Source organism: Laccaria bicolor, genomic scaffold (assembly GCF_000143565.1).
Source record: "Laccaria bicolor S238N-H82 LACBIscaffold_11 genomic scaffold, whole genome shotgun sequence".
In the NCBI taxonomy this organism is placed as follows: domain Eukaryota; kingdom Fungi; phylum Basidiomycota; class Agaricomycetes; order Agaricales; family Hydnangiaceae; genus Laccaria; species Laccaria bicolor.
In genome coordinates, this window is record NW_001889882.1 from 485,126 (window position 1) to 501,681 (window position 16,556).

The 16,556-nt window shown below is 43.9% G+C and overlaps 6 protein-coding genes across 6 annotated transcripts in view; 2 read left to right on the plus strand and 4 right to left on the minus strand.

The window, feature by feature from the left end:
• Positions 1-773: 773 nt before the first annotated feature.
• LACBIDRAFT_297028 (uncharacterized protein) lies at positions 774-1,427 on the plus strand. The gene is made up of 2 exons (XM_001880598.1): positions 774-989; positions 1,050-1,427. Exons 1-2 carry the CDS (start codon positions 949-951, stop codon positions 1,303-1,305), a joined length of 297 nt encoding a protein of 98 aa, XP_001880633.1. The 5' UTR covers positions 774-948; the 3' UTR covers positions 1,306-1,427.
• A 4,493-nt stretch (positions 1,428-5,920) lies between these two features.
• LACBIDRAFT_297030 (uncharacterized protein) lies at positions 5,921-6,191 on the minus strand (the record flags this gene model as incomplete). Its single annotated transcript, XM_001880833.1, has 3 exons — positions 5,921-5,974; positions 6,023-6,114; positions 6,170-6,191. 3 exons carry the CDS (start codon positions 6,189-6,191, stop codon positions 5,921-5,923), a joined length of 168 nt encoding a protein of 55 aa, XP_001880868.1.
• Positions 6,192-6,488: 297 nt separating this feature from the next.
• Positions 6,489-7,535, minus strand: LACBIDRAFT_297031 (uncharacterized protein; the record flags this gene model as incomplete). The annotated part of the gene is made up of 5 exons (XM_001880834.1): positions 6,489-6,513; positions 6,564-7,018; positions 7,068-7,204; positions 7,439-7,456; positions 7,514-7,535. 5 exons carry the CDS (start codon positions 7,533-7,535, stop codon positions 6,489-6,491), a joined length of 657 nt encoding a protein of 218 aa, XP_001880869.1.
• Positions 7,536-8,650: 1,115 nt separating this feature from the next.
• LACBIDRAFT_326832 (uncharacterized protein) lies at positions 8,651-9,823 on the minus strand (the record flags this gene model as incomplete). The annotated part of the gene is made up of 6 exons (XM_001880835.1): positions 8,651-8,822; positions 8,878-8,913; positions 8,964-8,992; positions 9,145-9,268; positions 9,504-9,563; positions 9,615-9,823. The coding sequence occupies 6 exons, from the start codon at positions 9,821-9,823 to the stop codon at positions 8,651-8,653; spliced, it is 630 nt and encodes a 209-aa protein (XP_001880870.1).
• A 262-nt stretch (positions 9,824-10,085) lies between these two features.
• On the minus strand, positions 10,086-11,036 carry LACBIDRAFT_326833 (uncharacterized protein; the record flags this gene model as incomplete). The annotated part of the gene is made up of 5 exons (XM_001880836.1): positions 10,086-10,121; positions 10,273-10,670; positions 10,743-10,845; positions 10,880-10,980; positions 11,030-11,036. 5 exons carry the CDS (start codon positions 11,034-11,036, stop codon positions 10,086-10,088), a joined length of 645 nt encoding a protein of 214 aa, XP_001880871.1.
• Positions 11,037-15,315: 4,279 nt separating this feature from the next.
• The window catches only part of LACBIDRAFT_326834 (uncharacterized protein), a gene marked incomplete at both ends in the record, with an annotated part of 1,433 nt that continues 192 nt past the window's right edge, over positions 15,316-16,556 (plus strand). The window contains 4 exons of the mRNA XM_001880599.1: positions 15,316-15,462; positions 15,520-15,687; positions 15,750-15,977; positions 16,030-16,468. Coding sequence (XP_001880634.1) covers positions 15,316-15,462; positions 15,520-15,687; positions 15,750-15,977; positions 16,030-16,468 — 982 coding nt within the window. The remainder of the gene's footprint in view (positions 15,463-15,519; positions 15,688-15,749; positions 15,978-16,029; positions 16,469-16,556) is intronic.

Consider the following 16,556-nt stretch of genomic DNA (forward strand, 5'->3'; position numbering starts at 1 on the left):
GGCTGCTCAATTCTTAGTTCGTTCGTCCGTTCGTTGTGATCGAAAGCCCATCAAACGATCCCTGACTGAACGGCGATAGCCAAATTGAACTCCGACCGTCGACGTCGACGGCACATCCAAATTATCTGTACATTCGACGAGAGTCGTCGTTTGTCGTTGAAATTCTCAGTGATAATCGTTTATTATACCAATATACAAGACCCGCCTCGCCTCGCTTCGCTTCGGCCCATAAGGCTTGTGTATACGTATAAATGTCGCTTATGTAACAGCTTTAATGCAGCTGGCAGTATTAATGTCGTGGATTTTGTCCCAGAAAACTGTTTTCTGGAATTGTTACGCTCTACCGTCAGATGCTCTCTGTGATTCACACCAGGATCTCCTGAAAAGTCACATTTTCTGTACTGGTCTCACCAGCACGCAAACGGATCGCTGCGTGGTTTCGGTTTCGAATTCTTGACAAAGCGGTATAAAGCTGGCCATGCGAAAATACAGGCTGGGTAAGCTCGACACCGATGATGTCCAAAGTCAGGCCTTGACAGCTGTTAAATGTTGTTGCATATGCGATTGCCAGTGGAAACTGGCGGCGGAGCAATGTGTAACCAGAAGAAAGCTCGGTGGAGAATGTTCATCAGGAAAATCACACTACCGTGACGGCTCGTGGGATGCGTGATCGATGTGGCAGCGTGGGAGCTGCTCGTCACAAGTTCTCACAACTGCCACAATTCTTCGTCGTCGCCACGATTGCTCTCACTCACCACAATCGAACTATTCACCACGAACACGCTTCCACGACTGCCACCATCCTCACTTTTCTCCTACAAGTCAATCTCACGCAACTTCAAGTCTGGCAAGCATCACACAACTCACCTCGGCCTCATCGTCTTTGACATCGACGGATCATTTTGCTCGCTTCCATTCCAGTTATGGAATAAATTTGCGAATCGTTGGATGGATTGGAATGACATGTTAAGTGGGATGAACAGTGTCCAGTAAGTTTTCGAAGTCTGTTTATTAATTTTGGCACCTGAGCGGCGAGCGCTCATTCATAGATCAACCCCTTTCTACCCACCCCACGGCGCCCACTTCCCTTTTGCCTCTGCAGCAACATCGACCCTCTGGGAATCGACCTCCCACCTGGGCATCGTCATCCCCCTACCACTTCGGCAGCATGATCGTAGATACCGACCACCTGGTCCCTCCTGTGCCGCCCTCTCAACAAGTCCCAGGTCCGACATCCTGCTCGTCATATCCGGAATTTTCTTTGGAGGTTGGAACAGTGGTGAAGCTGGTAGGACATGGTGTTAGGCTGGTCTTGAAGTGTCACATAGTCTAAGAGTTAACACGTATGCATATCTTCCACCTTGTTCCAGGAGATCTTGAGTTCAAGTCTTGTTAAGTACCAAAGTTTTGTAATTACATTAATCCGACAACGAAGACTCTAAGAGTCAGTAGATAAACACAATCTTCAGTACTTAAAAGCGCTTGGTAGGAGATACAGAATAACAAAATTATATGGAATAACAACAAAATTTTAGTGACTGAAGTTGGGATCGTGGTGCCACAAAAAGTTGTGGCGCTGAAGCCGCCACCGCAAGTATAATGTCCCCACACGCACTTCTGGCGTCGTGGCCGGCGTGGTAAGCATGGTGCCACACCCACCACATGGAATGCGATTTTCCTGATGTTATCCGTGGTATGAGAATCTCCTCGTCGCCCCCATCAATGGTATCTGAACTGTGGAGTAGCTTTACAGTGATCAGCCGGGATCCTGTGTCAGTGACGACCACTCTTATGTTCTTCACGAGTCCTCGGTCTAATGACAGGTTTCTTAGCAAGCGATAAACACCACCCTTCTTGATTGTGAGAGCATGTTTTGGGAGACCGGGGGGAGTGTTTTTTTCAACATAATCTAGCACACTATCGGGGGGTATGAGGCCTGCATCATCGACTTCCTTCAGTGAGTCGGCTGCTAAATATGTCTGTGTCTGGCCAATGAATGCCCGCAGAATAGCATCATTGTACATGTCAACTTGAGCATTTGTTGGTGCAAGAATTGCTCGCTGCAGACAGTGGTGAGGGTGGAGTAGGATATCTGATGGGTAAACAAAGTCGATGAGGTCCTGAGCTGTGTACACGATCCGTAAACCATTCAGAGGTATGTTGGGACCTGCTCCATCGCCAATTGCATTGACGAAATTTGAAAATCCAGGATCTTCTGCATTTCGGATTGGTTCTGTAAGTCGCATAATATTAAACGAAGGCCAGAGGGGGGACGATTTCAATGAAGCATCAACAACCTGAATTCTTGTTCCTCGCCGAATAACAGGGCAAGTTTGTCGAAAATCTCCCAGAAGAATGACAATCTTTCCACCGAAAAGTTCATCGTTTCCCATGACTCGACGGGAGATATCTTCGACACACGAAAACACAGCACGATTCGCCATTGGAGCCTCATCCCAGCCGATAACAACAGTGTGTTCAATAAGTTCTGCGCGGCTATCATTGTCTTTGATTGACGATATCAACATTTCATTTCTCTCATTGACGGGCACCTAGTAGGGTAAGTGAGGCATAAACTTGAGGTTGCTAAATATGTTTACCTTAAATGTAGCATGTGTCGTTCTCCCGCCAGGATACAGTTGTGCAGCGAATGCAGATGTCGCTGTTGGTAACACAATTTTGCCCATCGATCGAATCTTATCACAGATTGCCTTCACGACAGTTGTTTTCCCTGTACCAGCTTTTCCATCAACGAAGAGGTAATCTGCACAGTCATTAGCGACAGCTGCCATGACACGGTCATAAATCGCGCGTTGGCCTTGATTGAATCTTACGACAGCTGCATCCGCTCTCTCCCCCAGCTCTTCTTGATTTCGGCCCCAGCGCTGCATTTCGTGTATGAGCTCTCGCATGTGGTGTTCTGGATTGGGGAGTCCATATGAACCTAGTGTTTTGCCATATTCCTCAAGGTGATGGTCGATTTCTTCCAAAGCCAGATTGAATCCTAATGTTTCGACTCCATTATTCTGCAGGATAAGATCCAGGGCAAGACTCTGCCTGAAGTCTTCCCACATCTGTATTGGTGCGGCGATGCAGTCGTTGACGAGCAGATGAACAAATAAAATGCGGATTTGTCGGGGGGTATGTAGGGTCTCGATAGCTTCCTGCATTGCATACTGAGCTTCGTTTTGATCAGCAAACAGCCCAAGTTGAATTGCAGCATCTTGAAAAGTTTGACACACCACACCATTGACTGTTCGGGCATCTGTAAAAGATTCGACAGGTCGGTGCCGCAAGATTGTTCGTAAGTAGAACAGTTCCCCTTGTGAAGGCCGTATTGACTGAATCCGGCTTATATGAGAATGCGATAACGACCTAAGAATGGCATGTTTTCTTGGGTACTGGAAAGGGTTTTGATGCTCGAGAAAGTAAGCTGGATGGCCAACCTTATCTGGAGAGAAAGGAGCTAATCGAAAGAGGCTATAGTATTCGGTGTAGGTTAGTTCGGCGAAGCTTCTCCACGAGGTCCCAATTTGAAAGTGGCCTTCAGGTCGAAGAAAATAGCGATGAAGTAGGGAAAGTGAGCTTTCAGAACCGGCAGTGCGTTGATATTGTCGATGATTTGTTGCGTTTTCTAGATGAATTGGAAGAGATGTAACGGCAGGTTCTTTTTTGGTCACATGGAAACCGAGAATTCTCCATGCAGCTTCACCTGCTGAAAGATAGCGTGCATTCCAGTATTCCTCAATCTCGTCGACAGCAGCACCATCCTGTTCGGGCCCAATATAATACTTTGCTTTATCGGGGCCTATGGTTGGGGATTATGAAGATATCATATATAAAGAAATAGTGCGTCATACCTTTGTGGATATACTTGAAGAGATATTGAAAAATGTGTGAAGTATTAGAAACTTCAAAGTTGATGTGACACTGAAATTTTTTCAAGAGCGGTAGACAGTATGGAACGACCCATCTATCATCATCATGTCGCCTCCGATAATGAATTCGACCCTCATTATCAATGGTTGTTGTACACTGAAGCGAATGAGGATATCCAAAGCGGCAGAATCGGTGACCGTCCTTTTCTCGCTGGCAATATTTAGAAAGTGTGTCTTCTTCGCGTGGGTGATGATGTAACATGAATTTTCTGACCAATGTAGCATCTTCTCGACAGGCGGGGACCTCAGCTGAGACGACGAGATCAATGTCGTCTGGCATCGTACAGTCGTTAGCGAACTTCACGAGGATGTGGGCATGTGGCAACCCTCTCTTCTGAAACTCAACACAGTGGATCACATAGACCTGTCGTCCAGCATTTGTAAACATGGACCGGATCGCCTGCTGTAGTAAGGTGAGTTTTCGTTTGAATACTCGCACCACGATGACAGGGATGTCTGCGAAGGACTGCCCAGGGAGCAATCGGCTTGTGATCTCTGGCCAATCTGGGTTGCAAGTCATCGTCACGAAGAATGTTGGATTGCCACATGATGCTGCAATAGCAAGGGAATCGGCAATTTGCTCGGATGCCCAGCGATTTGAACCAAGGAAGGATGAGGGTAAGTAAACATTTTCGCTGTAATTGAGATCATCAACACCCATCAAAGCAGCATCTTCTCTTCGCAGGCGGACCTGGTTCGCTCGGATATAGTTTAGTCTTGTTTCAAGATCACGGGTGAACATATCGACGATGTACTCATTTGTCAAACGACCAAAGATTTGGAACCGAGGCTCGCGTAACAGCCGAGCACGGTAGTGCCACATCTGTGTGGTTGGACAGTCAGCTGTAGGATCAGATGGTAAGTACATCGTGGCGAATGTCTCTTCGGCTGCCAACTATTCCCCAACCAAGAGTCGCATTTGGGAAGAGAAGAGGATATGCGAGTGGTTCCCACAATCTACTGATAGTAGGAATGGATTGGAAGGTGCCGCCTGTACGTGAAATTGTCAACCGACGACTTTTGATTTGAGACTGAGTGGTGTTATCATAGCTCATGATGGCAGCTATTTCAGCTGTTGATCCAGTATCATCGAGGATGAGGTGAGCATGGGGACATTCATGTGAATCGAGTGCACTGAGGTTGTGGAGAGCTGTGACAAAGGGATTGACACGAAGGAGCGCATCACGAAAGGCACATTTCCATACTTCGGGCAATGCAGATGCCCAATCCGAATTTTGATGTGGGGCGGTATTCATCATGAACCCATCATGTAACAGCCATCGAACAGCTGAATTTTGATGAGTAGGTCGTATTCGATGGTAAATTTTCCCTTGAATTGCGACAAAACCAGGTGGGCCGGCAATATCAGGAAATGCATGTGTCGTTTCAAGAGAGGCGAATGAAAATATCAGGTTGAGTAAATGGGATTTCTGTGAGATGTCAGGATGATTAATGAATGCATTATATTCTTCAGGAAGTGGGGGAAGGGGTTGAACTTCATTGAATTTAGATCCCCGTGGACCACAACAAAAACCTGGGGATTCGCCTGTAAGTAGGACAACATCGCAGGTCGGGCATTTGTGGACATGTCCATGGCGAATCTCTCCCCACTGCAGTCGAGGTGTGGAAATGGGACCAATCGTCCAGAGGGCTGACATTTTGTAGAAGGTGCGAGTCGTAGAACAAAATGCTAATTAGCTATGGCTCACCCGCACACAACATATGAAATTCTTCAATATGATTACAACTGGTAATGCTACGTAGAATTTGATTGAATACATGATACAGAGTTCTTATTCAGAATTAGTCGAGATCAGTGGTATACATGAGAGGGGGGGGGATCTTGTGAAAATATCGTGAGCACGTCATTCGTCACCTGAAGGTTTTTTCACTTACATCAAAATCAAAATCATCCCATAGAACAATTGATTTCTCGTCGTTCATGCCATTAAATCTGGAGATGTTGGCATGTCAGAAAGACTTCATAAAATGTTAATTGTTTCTGACAGGAAGACAATGTCATGATCATGGTATTTCTTGACGAATAAATTAGTGAATGTTTCGTATAGTAGGAAACACCATACCTTTTCAGTATGCTCCTGCGATGATGGGAAAGAGTTAACGGTAGAGTTGACATTGAATAAATGGGCAAAAAGTGTCGAGACGAATTTGAATGCTGTTAAGAAGATTAGAGAGATAGGTTGATACCATAAGAATAATTGACGACATACCCGATGATAGGATTGTAAACATGGTTGAAGACCAGGGGCTGAAGTGAGGGAAACTTGGTGTATCGCTTGAAAGTGACACGAAAGTATCAAAATAGATATGACGAACATAAGAAAACTGAAAGGCCCGGAATACAACATCTGAGACAAATCTTGGCTGCTTATTCGACGATGAGGAAGCTTTTCCGCATGACTGATCAGAAGGTCCAAGTATGAATAGAATAATTATGGTCACCTTCAATTTATTACAACGAGATCCGAAGCAAATGCTACAAAATCAGGAGAATCAAAAGGGGAGTACAAAATATGATATTTTGGCTGGTTAAATTTGGCCTTGAGTAAGTCTTCTGCATAACTGGTTAGAAAATTGAACCATGAATAAAATAATGAAGGTCACCTTGCTCTTCCAATAAGATCCGAAACAAAATCAAGTGAGACACTTTGCCCCGGCACACTTGTGATTGGATGGAGAGAATGTGAAAACCGATGGCAGTCGGATCTTGATTCAGCACACACATGTGCCATGTTGAAAACAAAAGCGAGCCGATGGTCAAAGAAAAGGACACCATAAACAGAAGTGTGAGTGAAACAATAGGTCAGAGCGAGGAGTTGAAATCGTCGATAGTCACCCTCGCGAATGTAGATGTCCATAAACCGGAGAATGAGAAAGGCGAGGGTTAGGGAATGAAATGGGGGTAAACAATCCACGGAGAATATGACAGCGAAAGGAGAGCGGTAGAGGTGTCGTTGAAGAATAAATGGAGTTTCAACCCAAACAAAGATGGGCTGTGAAGAGGTGACATTTTGAACGGCGTCATATTGAATGTCGGTCCGATGTATGGCTGTGTTGGGCTGCAGGAAAGATGAGATACGAAATAAAGTCATAAACATTGGAACACACTGTAATCAAAGCAGCCAAAGAAGCCAATGACGCGGCAATGCCAATATCCCAAACATTATTCACTGTTGAGATTATTTCGTGACGAACAGATGGTGGTAAAACAATAATGTCAGGGGTTTGAGTATAGAGGTTGATGACTTCAAAGGGAAGATCAGAGATCGGCATGAGAAATGAAAACAATGGGAAACCTCTTCGTGGTAAGTGTGGCAAAAATAAGCAATGAATGAAAGTGCAGGAAGTCATCGAAGATGAGAAATACATCGACCACTCACAACTTTATATACAGCCATGTGGGTTGTGTTATTTAGAAAGACAATTAACGTCAATAAAGATGTAAGCAACACAAAAAGAAACAGATAAAATCGAGTTACTAAGTATACGACAGATATCTGATAGAAAAATGTGAGAGTCAGTCGAATAATAATGTAGATTGATAAGACACATACCGAACATTTTCATCAAGGTCATCGAGGACTTTACGAGATAAGAGAGGAACAACATGAGCCGAAGGTAGAAATGTGACAGGACACCCCTGATAACGTTGAACAGGGGAACCATTCGAATTGCAGTGTGCATTAACATAGGTGGCTCGGAACTTGCGATCGAAAAGGATGAGTGCATACGTCCCTTGAGGTCCGAGAACAAAGGCAAGTGAAACAACACGAAATCGAGTATGGCTCTGACTGAAGTGGCTATTGACGAAGGTCAACAGTGCCCAAGCAAAGTCGAGGGAGTGGAATGGTTCGATGCTTGGAATAAACATTGAGACAGCATAAGCTGCATTGGGAAAGGGACTGTAATCGGAGAAGACCTGTGAAATATTCTTCCAGACAAAGATCACATTGGTATGTCGCATCTGAAGAATGCCGTCAATGAAGTTGTCTGTGCGATAGACATTGGATTTGGGCTGGCAGTTGATCAAGCTGATGTCGATAAAATACCAAAAAAATACATACTGTGATTAGTTGAGCTAAAGCTGAAAGGGACGGATGGAGATTATCACTGCTGATCTCATTTAGAATACGAAGAATAGCATTGTGGGTTTGAGAGGGAGATTTGTCTGAGCACAAAGAATAGGGTGGATCTTCAATAGTATGAGTGGTGGAAGAACATGGAGAGCGTAAAAAAGCATTACCCCCAACAGCTGCATGATCAGCGAAAAAGAGGGAGAAGGTGGAGGAGCTATCCATAGATGTGTGGAACGAGCATGAAGGGGCAGATTTTGCTCTACATCGGCTCGGTGGACAGTGCAGACTCCACCTCTGTCTGGTGACCAAGATCGACGCGAAGATTCAATCGAGGGGAACCTAAACAGGGATGCGAGTTGGATGGAACCTGCCATTTGAATTCATAATCGACATTTAAAATAAAATCATGATCCGGGTATTGTCAGAACAAAAGAACCATGACGGTACGACATAAGGAGGCAATTGTTTATTTATGTCGTGCACTTGTTTTGTTTCAGCCCAAGTAACGAACCACAGAGAATTGTAAGTACTAAAACAATTTCACCATTGCTTATTTACATATCGTACAATCAAGTAAAGTACAGTTAATTGGAGATGAAGATAGATAACGAATGATCAAAATTTTGCCTTTTTCTTTCCTTTTGCCTTTGATGATTGCGAAGCAACAGGGGGAAGAGACTCGTCTGCTTCGAAATCGTCGATGGTGCTGAGGGGTGAAGGTGCAGCTCCAGAATCAGGGTGCATGTTGATATCGACGGGGGGCACAGACTGAAGGCGAACCGACATCCTGATAGGTCATGATGTGAGCTGTAATACAAATATATTTTGAAAAATAAGCTCACGACGACGAAGCACCATAATTGGGCATAGTCAATGCTCTGAGAAATATGTCAAACGTGGAATGTAACCTCAAGAGAAAAAAATGTACGATGACGAAGCAGGGTTACCGAGGGGAACCTGCATGCTGTGTGATCAGAATGTTAGCTGTAATTTGTATGTGCAAAATTACAGGTACATACAGAGGCAAAGCATCCTTATTGAGAGGAACAGAGATGCTGAGTATTTCGAATGTCAGTTGGGGTAGGAGTGATGGAAAAAGATGAACGTACAGAGTCGCCGAGGACGCATTGATTGATGGAACCGACATGCTCAAAGGTCATGTGAATTGAGGTATTGATGAACGACCAAGAAAGAACATACGATGATGAAGCACTAACAGGTGGAATGGAATTTCTATGCGAAAAATTAATCCCAAGTAATGGAAAATGGGCAAAAAACGTACATGGTAATTTTGCTGGCCGTTGATGGTGATGCAATAGCCTGGAACTTTCATTTCCTCGTTGGAGTGGAAATCGTAGATTGATCTGGGCTTGACAGAGGCACGAGGCTGAGGATAATTGACTCCACATTGACATGGAGATGGCCATTGGGAAGGACGGAGTGACAGATGCCAAAGTATTGGACACACGCCTGAGGAAGCGGGGCGGGTGTATTGGTCCATCGAGGAGCATCGCCATCGTAGGCACAGCTTGAAGGAAAGTATATTAGTCAAGAAAAAAGGAAGAATCAAAGAACGAACATAACATAAGAATTTCTAGATGATTCACGAACATATTCGGTGTGAGAAACGGGGAAAATCTTCGTGTTGGTGTTGGTTAAGGTTTCGGATTTTGAAGGAACATGACCAACACCGAAGATCCAAGGGTAGGGACAGTCAGGAAGAGACTCCTCGTAACTCTCGCTGGAGTAGTGTTTGGAAGTCCGGTCTCGTGACTGGAAAAAGACCATAACCAGACCGGACCAAGACCGCAAAAGACCGGACCTGCGGTTACGGTCTTTTATTTTTGAAATGTAAAGACCGCAAAAAGACCGGTTAACGTGAACCGGTCTTGACCGGTTTGGACCGGTTTTTTGTAGCCCCTTAAATACCCTTTAAAACGCACCCAAGAACGTACGATTTGGTAAAAAAACGAGAGAGATATGAATTAAAATGTAAATTACTTTTGGGAATAATAGATGTACCAGACTTATTTTATAGAAGCACCAATACCTAACGGGATTTAACGTTCTTGGGCTCGTTTTGAAGCTATTAGAGATGTTAATAAATTTACCGATTCATAATTTTAAAATATTGGCCTAAAGACCGGTCATAAACCGGTTAAAACTGATGCAGACCGAAACTGGTCTATAGACCGCAAAAAACCGCGGTCTGTGGTCTTTCTAGATGATTCACGAACATATTCGGTGTGAGAAACGGGGAAAATCTTCGTGTTGGTGTCGGTTAAGGTTTCGGATTTTGAAGGAACATGACCAACACCGAAGATCCAAGGGTAGGGACAGTCAGGAAGAGACTCCTCGTAACTCTCGCTGGAGGGGTCACCAGGGCAGATGGCCAAGTGTAGGACATCGAGGAAAGTGGTGTCGTTGGGAGGAATATAAGCCTTTGCGATAACAAAAGCAATGGTGTTGTCAGGATGAACGACGTCGTTGATTGGGCTGTAGATGCGAAGGTCCGCAGGAAGTATGTTGCCTGTAGAGGTCTGGATGGTGGTGGAATAGTAACAATACCAAGTTCTGGACTTAGCACCAGGCTTTGTGATCGCAAGGCGTCTGCCCGAAGCGAGCGCGAAAAAACCTATGATAAGAAGGGAAGACATGGGCGATGAATAGATGGGGAAAGCGAATAGATAGAAACTCACATGCGCACCATATAAAGTTCGAGGAAGAGAACAACAGAGGGAAGTAAGACAGTTTAGGAAAGGTAGCCACCAAACAATAGATTTAGATTCGGAACATAGAAACAGAGGAAACTTGATATAAACGAGCTACTCAGAGAGCACGAACGAAAGGAACCAAGAGAGAGCCAAGCCTGCGCTCGGCAGCTTTGGCTTCCGGACCCAGAAATGGAGGGGAGGCAAACATGTACAGACGAAAGCCGGGGATTACTTTAAAATAAGAGTAATAACTAGTCTTCGGAGAGAACAGCATTCTTACACAGCATTTTGACCCACAGCTGAGCTCGAGCCTGAGGCTGACCTCTATAAATACATCGAGGTCTGTTTCTTGTGTCTGCTGCACCATAGATGCTAATTTGGACCTTGGACAAGCTGCACGCGTCGACAACGCGTCGCACCGTCATTTCACTCAAAGATTATTCTAAGTTGAAGCTTTCAGACCAAATGCGGTCAAAATTAGAACTCAGCCCATTAGCCGAGACCCAGGAACCGTTTTGATGGCTTTCGATCACAACGAACGAACAAACGAACTACGGCTCTGGAGCCATGAACAGTCAATGGTTTTTCAAAAATGTGCATCTAAGAAGTAGGGTACTTTACCCTGACTACATATGTAAAATTGTAGATCAAGAGCAAGAGTTGTTCAATTTTGACAGATTTATTTACAATTTTAGATAGATTTATTGTAATACAGTCCAGATCTTCAAATAAATACAACTCTTTTGCACATGAAGGTCAAGGCAATGCCAGGAAATATTAATAACATACCAGTAGCTCATGTATCAGCATTTGATAGCAGCACAACAATTTTTTTAACCTATTGATTCTTTTTTTGTTGCCTGCTGCATGGCAACATGCCATTAGGAAGGAGAATTGTATGTAAAGTGCTTCCACATACCCTGAAATATTTTATTAGCATTGACTCATACTTTGATGAGCAATTGCATTGAGTAGAACTGACTTTATATGCTCAGAACAGCACAATTTTTCTTCCCAATGGTTCAAAATTGCATTCTGGGTTCCCATTGGAGTATCCTACAATTTATCACAAGTAAAGTGAGCTATTCAAATATTTTTCTGGCCTGTAGGGAGGTGAACTGCTCGGGGCGTTAATCCCAATTGGGTGTTAAAATTTCCCAGGTTCCAGAACAGGTGTTAACTATGTTACTGTGATTTCAAACATTTCAAATTTTACTGACCACATAAGTAGAGGTAAACATAGAATACAGCTATTTTTTTTCAGCCTGCGGCACAAATTATGGATTTGTGGAAGATTGTGTGTGTTAGGGGCTGCCTGCCTATTCAGGTGTTAATTTTGATGGCAATCCCAATTGGGTGTTAATTTTTGATTGTTCCCAAACGGGTGTTAAATAACGCCTGATTAGGCATTATTTTGTTCCAGACATGGCACCTGAGCCCGAACTACTATGTTTGTTCAGGTGTTTGAAACTTTTTCACTGCTGTGCGATTTCTGCCTCACCACTTCATCGAATTCTTTAAATTTTTACAAGCCAATAATCTTTTTTCTCTTCTATATGAATATCTACTTTTTTAAAATATAAATGTGTTGTGTTCGCTGTCGGAGGCATTCCAGTGCTCAGGGTTCAGATATATCAGGAGATTGAAGCTCGTGTCACACTAGGTAACAATGAATTTGGCTGATGGATGATGTGCCAATGTCATGCAAATGTCATGTTTTTTGAGACAGCAAAATTTGGTCTGTTGCCCTTCCTGAAACAACAACTTCACCTCACTATCTAAATTTTTTTATTTGAACTTAAGTATGCCATTCAAATGCATTTGGAAAGTTTTAGAATAAACAGTCAAGCCGATCTGGAGGGATCTGAGAGAACATCCCATTACTTTTGTTTGTCTGGTGTAATGAAAACCACAAATCCATGTCCCCAGACCACAAATCTTTGGCTCTCGTTCTAAAATTTTGAGACAATAACTTTAATACATAAATACACCTTCTGTCAAAATTCTGAGGCCCCAAGGCAAGTGGAAGGTAAGATAATCCACAGTTTCAAACACCTGATGGGTTTCAAACACCTGAACAAACATAGTAAGTACAGTGCTTTGCATGTGAGATTGCACTCAAAATCTCACGAAAACTTGTTTGCATTTGTAGGTTGTGGTTGATGTCATGCGTTCTACACCCAAAATCAACCCAAAATGGTTACTTCAGGTCACGAAATACAAATGCAAACAAGTTTTCGTGGGATTTGCAGTGCAATCTCACATGCAAAACACTGTAAGAATAGGACCCCTGAAATTCATGTCAAATCCCTGATCCGTATCCAGAGGAAAATTTGGAAAAAATCCAGGCAGGCCTCAGGCCTGTCTGGAGGAAAATTGAAGAAATTTTGAAAAATCCATGAGTAGAATGTCCAGATAAAAATCCCCTAAGCTATGGGGGGCCTGTGATACGCTTTGCACGGGGATGAACGTGAAAGTGCGAAACACGCAAACAAGGATCAAGCGCGTCGGGGGAAAACCCTAAACACCTAACACTCACTCACACACACACACACACACTATCACAATCTCGGTGCAAGAGTTCGAGGGCCTTTGGTATTAAGAAATACCACTTTTGTCTTCTTAGGTTCAAGTCTCAAGAGTTTTCGTTCAAAATTGGGTTTTTATTATAAGGTGTGGTTTAGAATAGTTCAATAGAACAAAGTATATCTTTCTGGGAACTTGGTCTCTTAAATGCAAAGTTCTTTGATCACAGTTTCTTTTATTAACACAAAACACGACTTTAATTGACTTTTATGACTCCCGTGAGTTTTTATTATGTCACTACGCTCCAAAACCAAGGGTACGAGTACGCTGTCTCGTCTAAAATGATACTGTGTCCTTAAAACCTCTTATTCAAAAGTCTCCAAGCAAGTTGACTCCCAAGCACGCTGGCTTCGTTCACACTGTACTTTTCTTGACCACGAAGAAATCTCCTTTAATTGATTACAACTGTCCACCTCCTAAGTCTCTACTTGGAGTGCAACTAGCTGGTCAACGGGGGACGATTGCTTCCCTTTTGACCTGCCAGCGCGCTCCTTATATACTCCAGGAACCCCTATCTATGTTTTACATGTGTTTTAATGCGGGATACTTCGGTCCGAATTACAAATATGAAATTTAATGAACGTGTGGTATATTTTGTAGTCTATCTCTGTGAACACTACAGATTTTGTAGTGTCGCGTCTTTCATTTTCAAACGCATCAAGTGTTTGATGCGTACACGGAGTTAGCCGACGTAGCTATTCTTAGCTTGGCATGATCTCGCGTGTTTCTTTCTATGGCCCGGTTTACCGGTTTGACAGATGACATCACAAAATGATTAACGTTTCCTGATGCGTTGATGCGCATGCGTACGTGTTTACCAATAGTCTTCGGCCTTCCGTCGCTTCCGAGTTTTTAATTAAAATGCCTTGTCTTGGCTCGTCTTTTCATTACGGAGGTCGGGAGACACTCCGAAGGTGTTTTCAAATGTCTTTCTTAATTGTCAGGGGGTTCTTATTATATTTCATATAATAGAATGTGTCTTTTTCTCATGTTTGTACTTGTGACGTTCAGACGCATCAGTCTTTGATGCGTATGCGGGAACTGCCGTACATGACTTTCTGAATGGCTGGGAGCCACGCTAAGTCTTCATACGTTTACTACCTAGGTGTAGTTTAGTCTTTCCATGTTTCAGACATGCCGTTTAAGCATCTATGTCGTCTTTTCTGTATTTCTTGTATAAGCACGAGTTTTCACAATAAATCCATTATGTGTTTCTAAACCCTTTGGTAGTAATGCAATTCTTCTCCCTGCGTTGGGTGTTTACTCTAGAACCTCTTCGTGCTCTATTTCATGGTAGGTGAATCTTAGATAGGATCCAAGTATAATGTCACGACGCGTACTGCTGCCAGTTCCAAAGCCTTTGTCCTATTTTCAGATTCCACGCATTTGCATTTTTAGTCAACTGCGCCGGGTATGCGCATCGACTCTTTGTATCATTGCAATTGTATGTAGTGTATTTATTAGAGATGACCTGTTATCGGTAAAATCGTTAAAATTGAATTTTATACGGGTGAGATGGTTTCATCCGTATCATCTCCCCCCCACTATAGTACTGACTGTCCTCGGTCATTGCAAGATTCCCCGCTGAGGACATCTTTCTCTGGACTTTGTCTTGTGGTTCACACGTTTTCATATTGTAGCGACGGATCGCCAAGATTTTCCAGGATCGACTGACATACGACTGACAATTTCTGAAGTTGTCAATGTCCGCCACACCGACGTTTTTCCCGTTATAGTATGCATCTCACGCACGTCAAGCTCAAAGCTTCCGAAATTCTATTTTTAGACGCAAGCGCCCAATAAACTTTCTTAAGTTCTTCGATTCTCAATGATTTGCAGGAACCGCAACAAATCGGACACGGAGTTCCTCTGGAACATGGTGACCTTTTTGTTTTTCTCGTGCTATAAAAGAGGACCCCTTTTTGGTCGTCTTTTCTTTCTCAAGGTCCCCATTCTTCCCTTCGCATCTCTTATTTCATCATGGCAAGCTGGCAAATTCTTTTCGACGGTTCTGTCTTTACCCATGCTGTCTACTACTCGGCTTGCTCGTTGTTCGACGAGGAGGGTCTCGCTGACTGCGATGGTGAAGACATCGCTAATCTGTTGACTATTGTTCACCCGCTTATGGTACGTCGTCTTTTTTCATTCATTCTTTTTATTCTTATGCTAATATTCGTCCTATAGATTCACTACGTCCGTTCCCTCGATGATGGCTCTCAAGAAACTCCCGGTGACCTTCGCGTTCGTAAATCGCTTTACAATGCGTGGGCCGTCTTGAGTACCGATCACGCCAATCCGGATTGGGATGAGTGGATGCTCGAGGCACCTCTCGAAGACGAATATTATGCTGAGGTAAGTTTTTTCTTTTTTTTTTTATCTCTTCTTTTTATCTAGTCTAACCTCTATATTTCTAGGAGGATTGTCTTACTGGAGACTTCATCATTACTCCTTTGAGTAATGATGAACTTCTTCAAGTTCTCCCTGCGATTTGTGACGCGCCCGTCAGGGCAAATCCTTTCCTGGCGCCGTCTACGCCTATTGCTCGTCGTCACCCATCGCCGATTGCAGAACGCGCTCCTTCGCCTGTCCATACTCCATCGCCCATTCGCGAGGAATCTGTCCAGCCAATTTCGCCATCCTTCGTAAGTTTTTATCTTTCATTGTTTTCATTTGATTTCTAACATTTCTTTTTAGAAACGTCGTGTGGGTCTTCTTGACTCACCCGATTTAATTCGGTTTTCGCCCACTCCGCCCCACAGCTTTCCTGCTGCCGGACCTTCTTGTGCTCCTGGCGTGGGTTCCGCCGACGCGCCTATCCCTCTTTTCCTGTCTCCCACGCCACCTCCTGGCATTATGCTGCCTGTCACTCCTCTCCCAGCTGCATCTGCAAACGCTCCGACGATCCTCGTGGTTCCCCGCCTCAATATTCCTAAGGTGGAGATGCACACACGTCGTGATCGTCCTGCAAAGGCTCTCGCCAAGATGAAGAATACGCTCGTACTTGCGCCAAGCACGAAATCCAAGGCGAGTAAACGCAAGCGGAGCCCCAGTGAAGAAGGAGAGGATGGGCAATCGGACAAGTCATTCATTGCTAATCCACCTCCTCGTAAACGTGGACGACCCCGTAAGAACTGTACGTTCTCTTTTTATCATATTTATTCCTTTTTTTTTAAAAAAAATCTAACTTCGTGTTTTTATTGTAGCGCCGGAGGTCATCAACC

Excerpts from the sequence above, each read along its gene's own strand:
- LACBIDRAFT_297028 (XM_001880598.1), top strand. The coding sequence starts at position 949 with ATGGATTGGAATGACATGTTAAGTGGGATGAACAGTGTCCA. Across the intron at positions 990-1,049 it reads AGTGGGATGAACAGTGTCCA|ATCAACCCCTTTCTACCCAC; the intron begins GTAAGTTTTCGA and ends GCTCATTCATAG.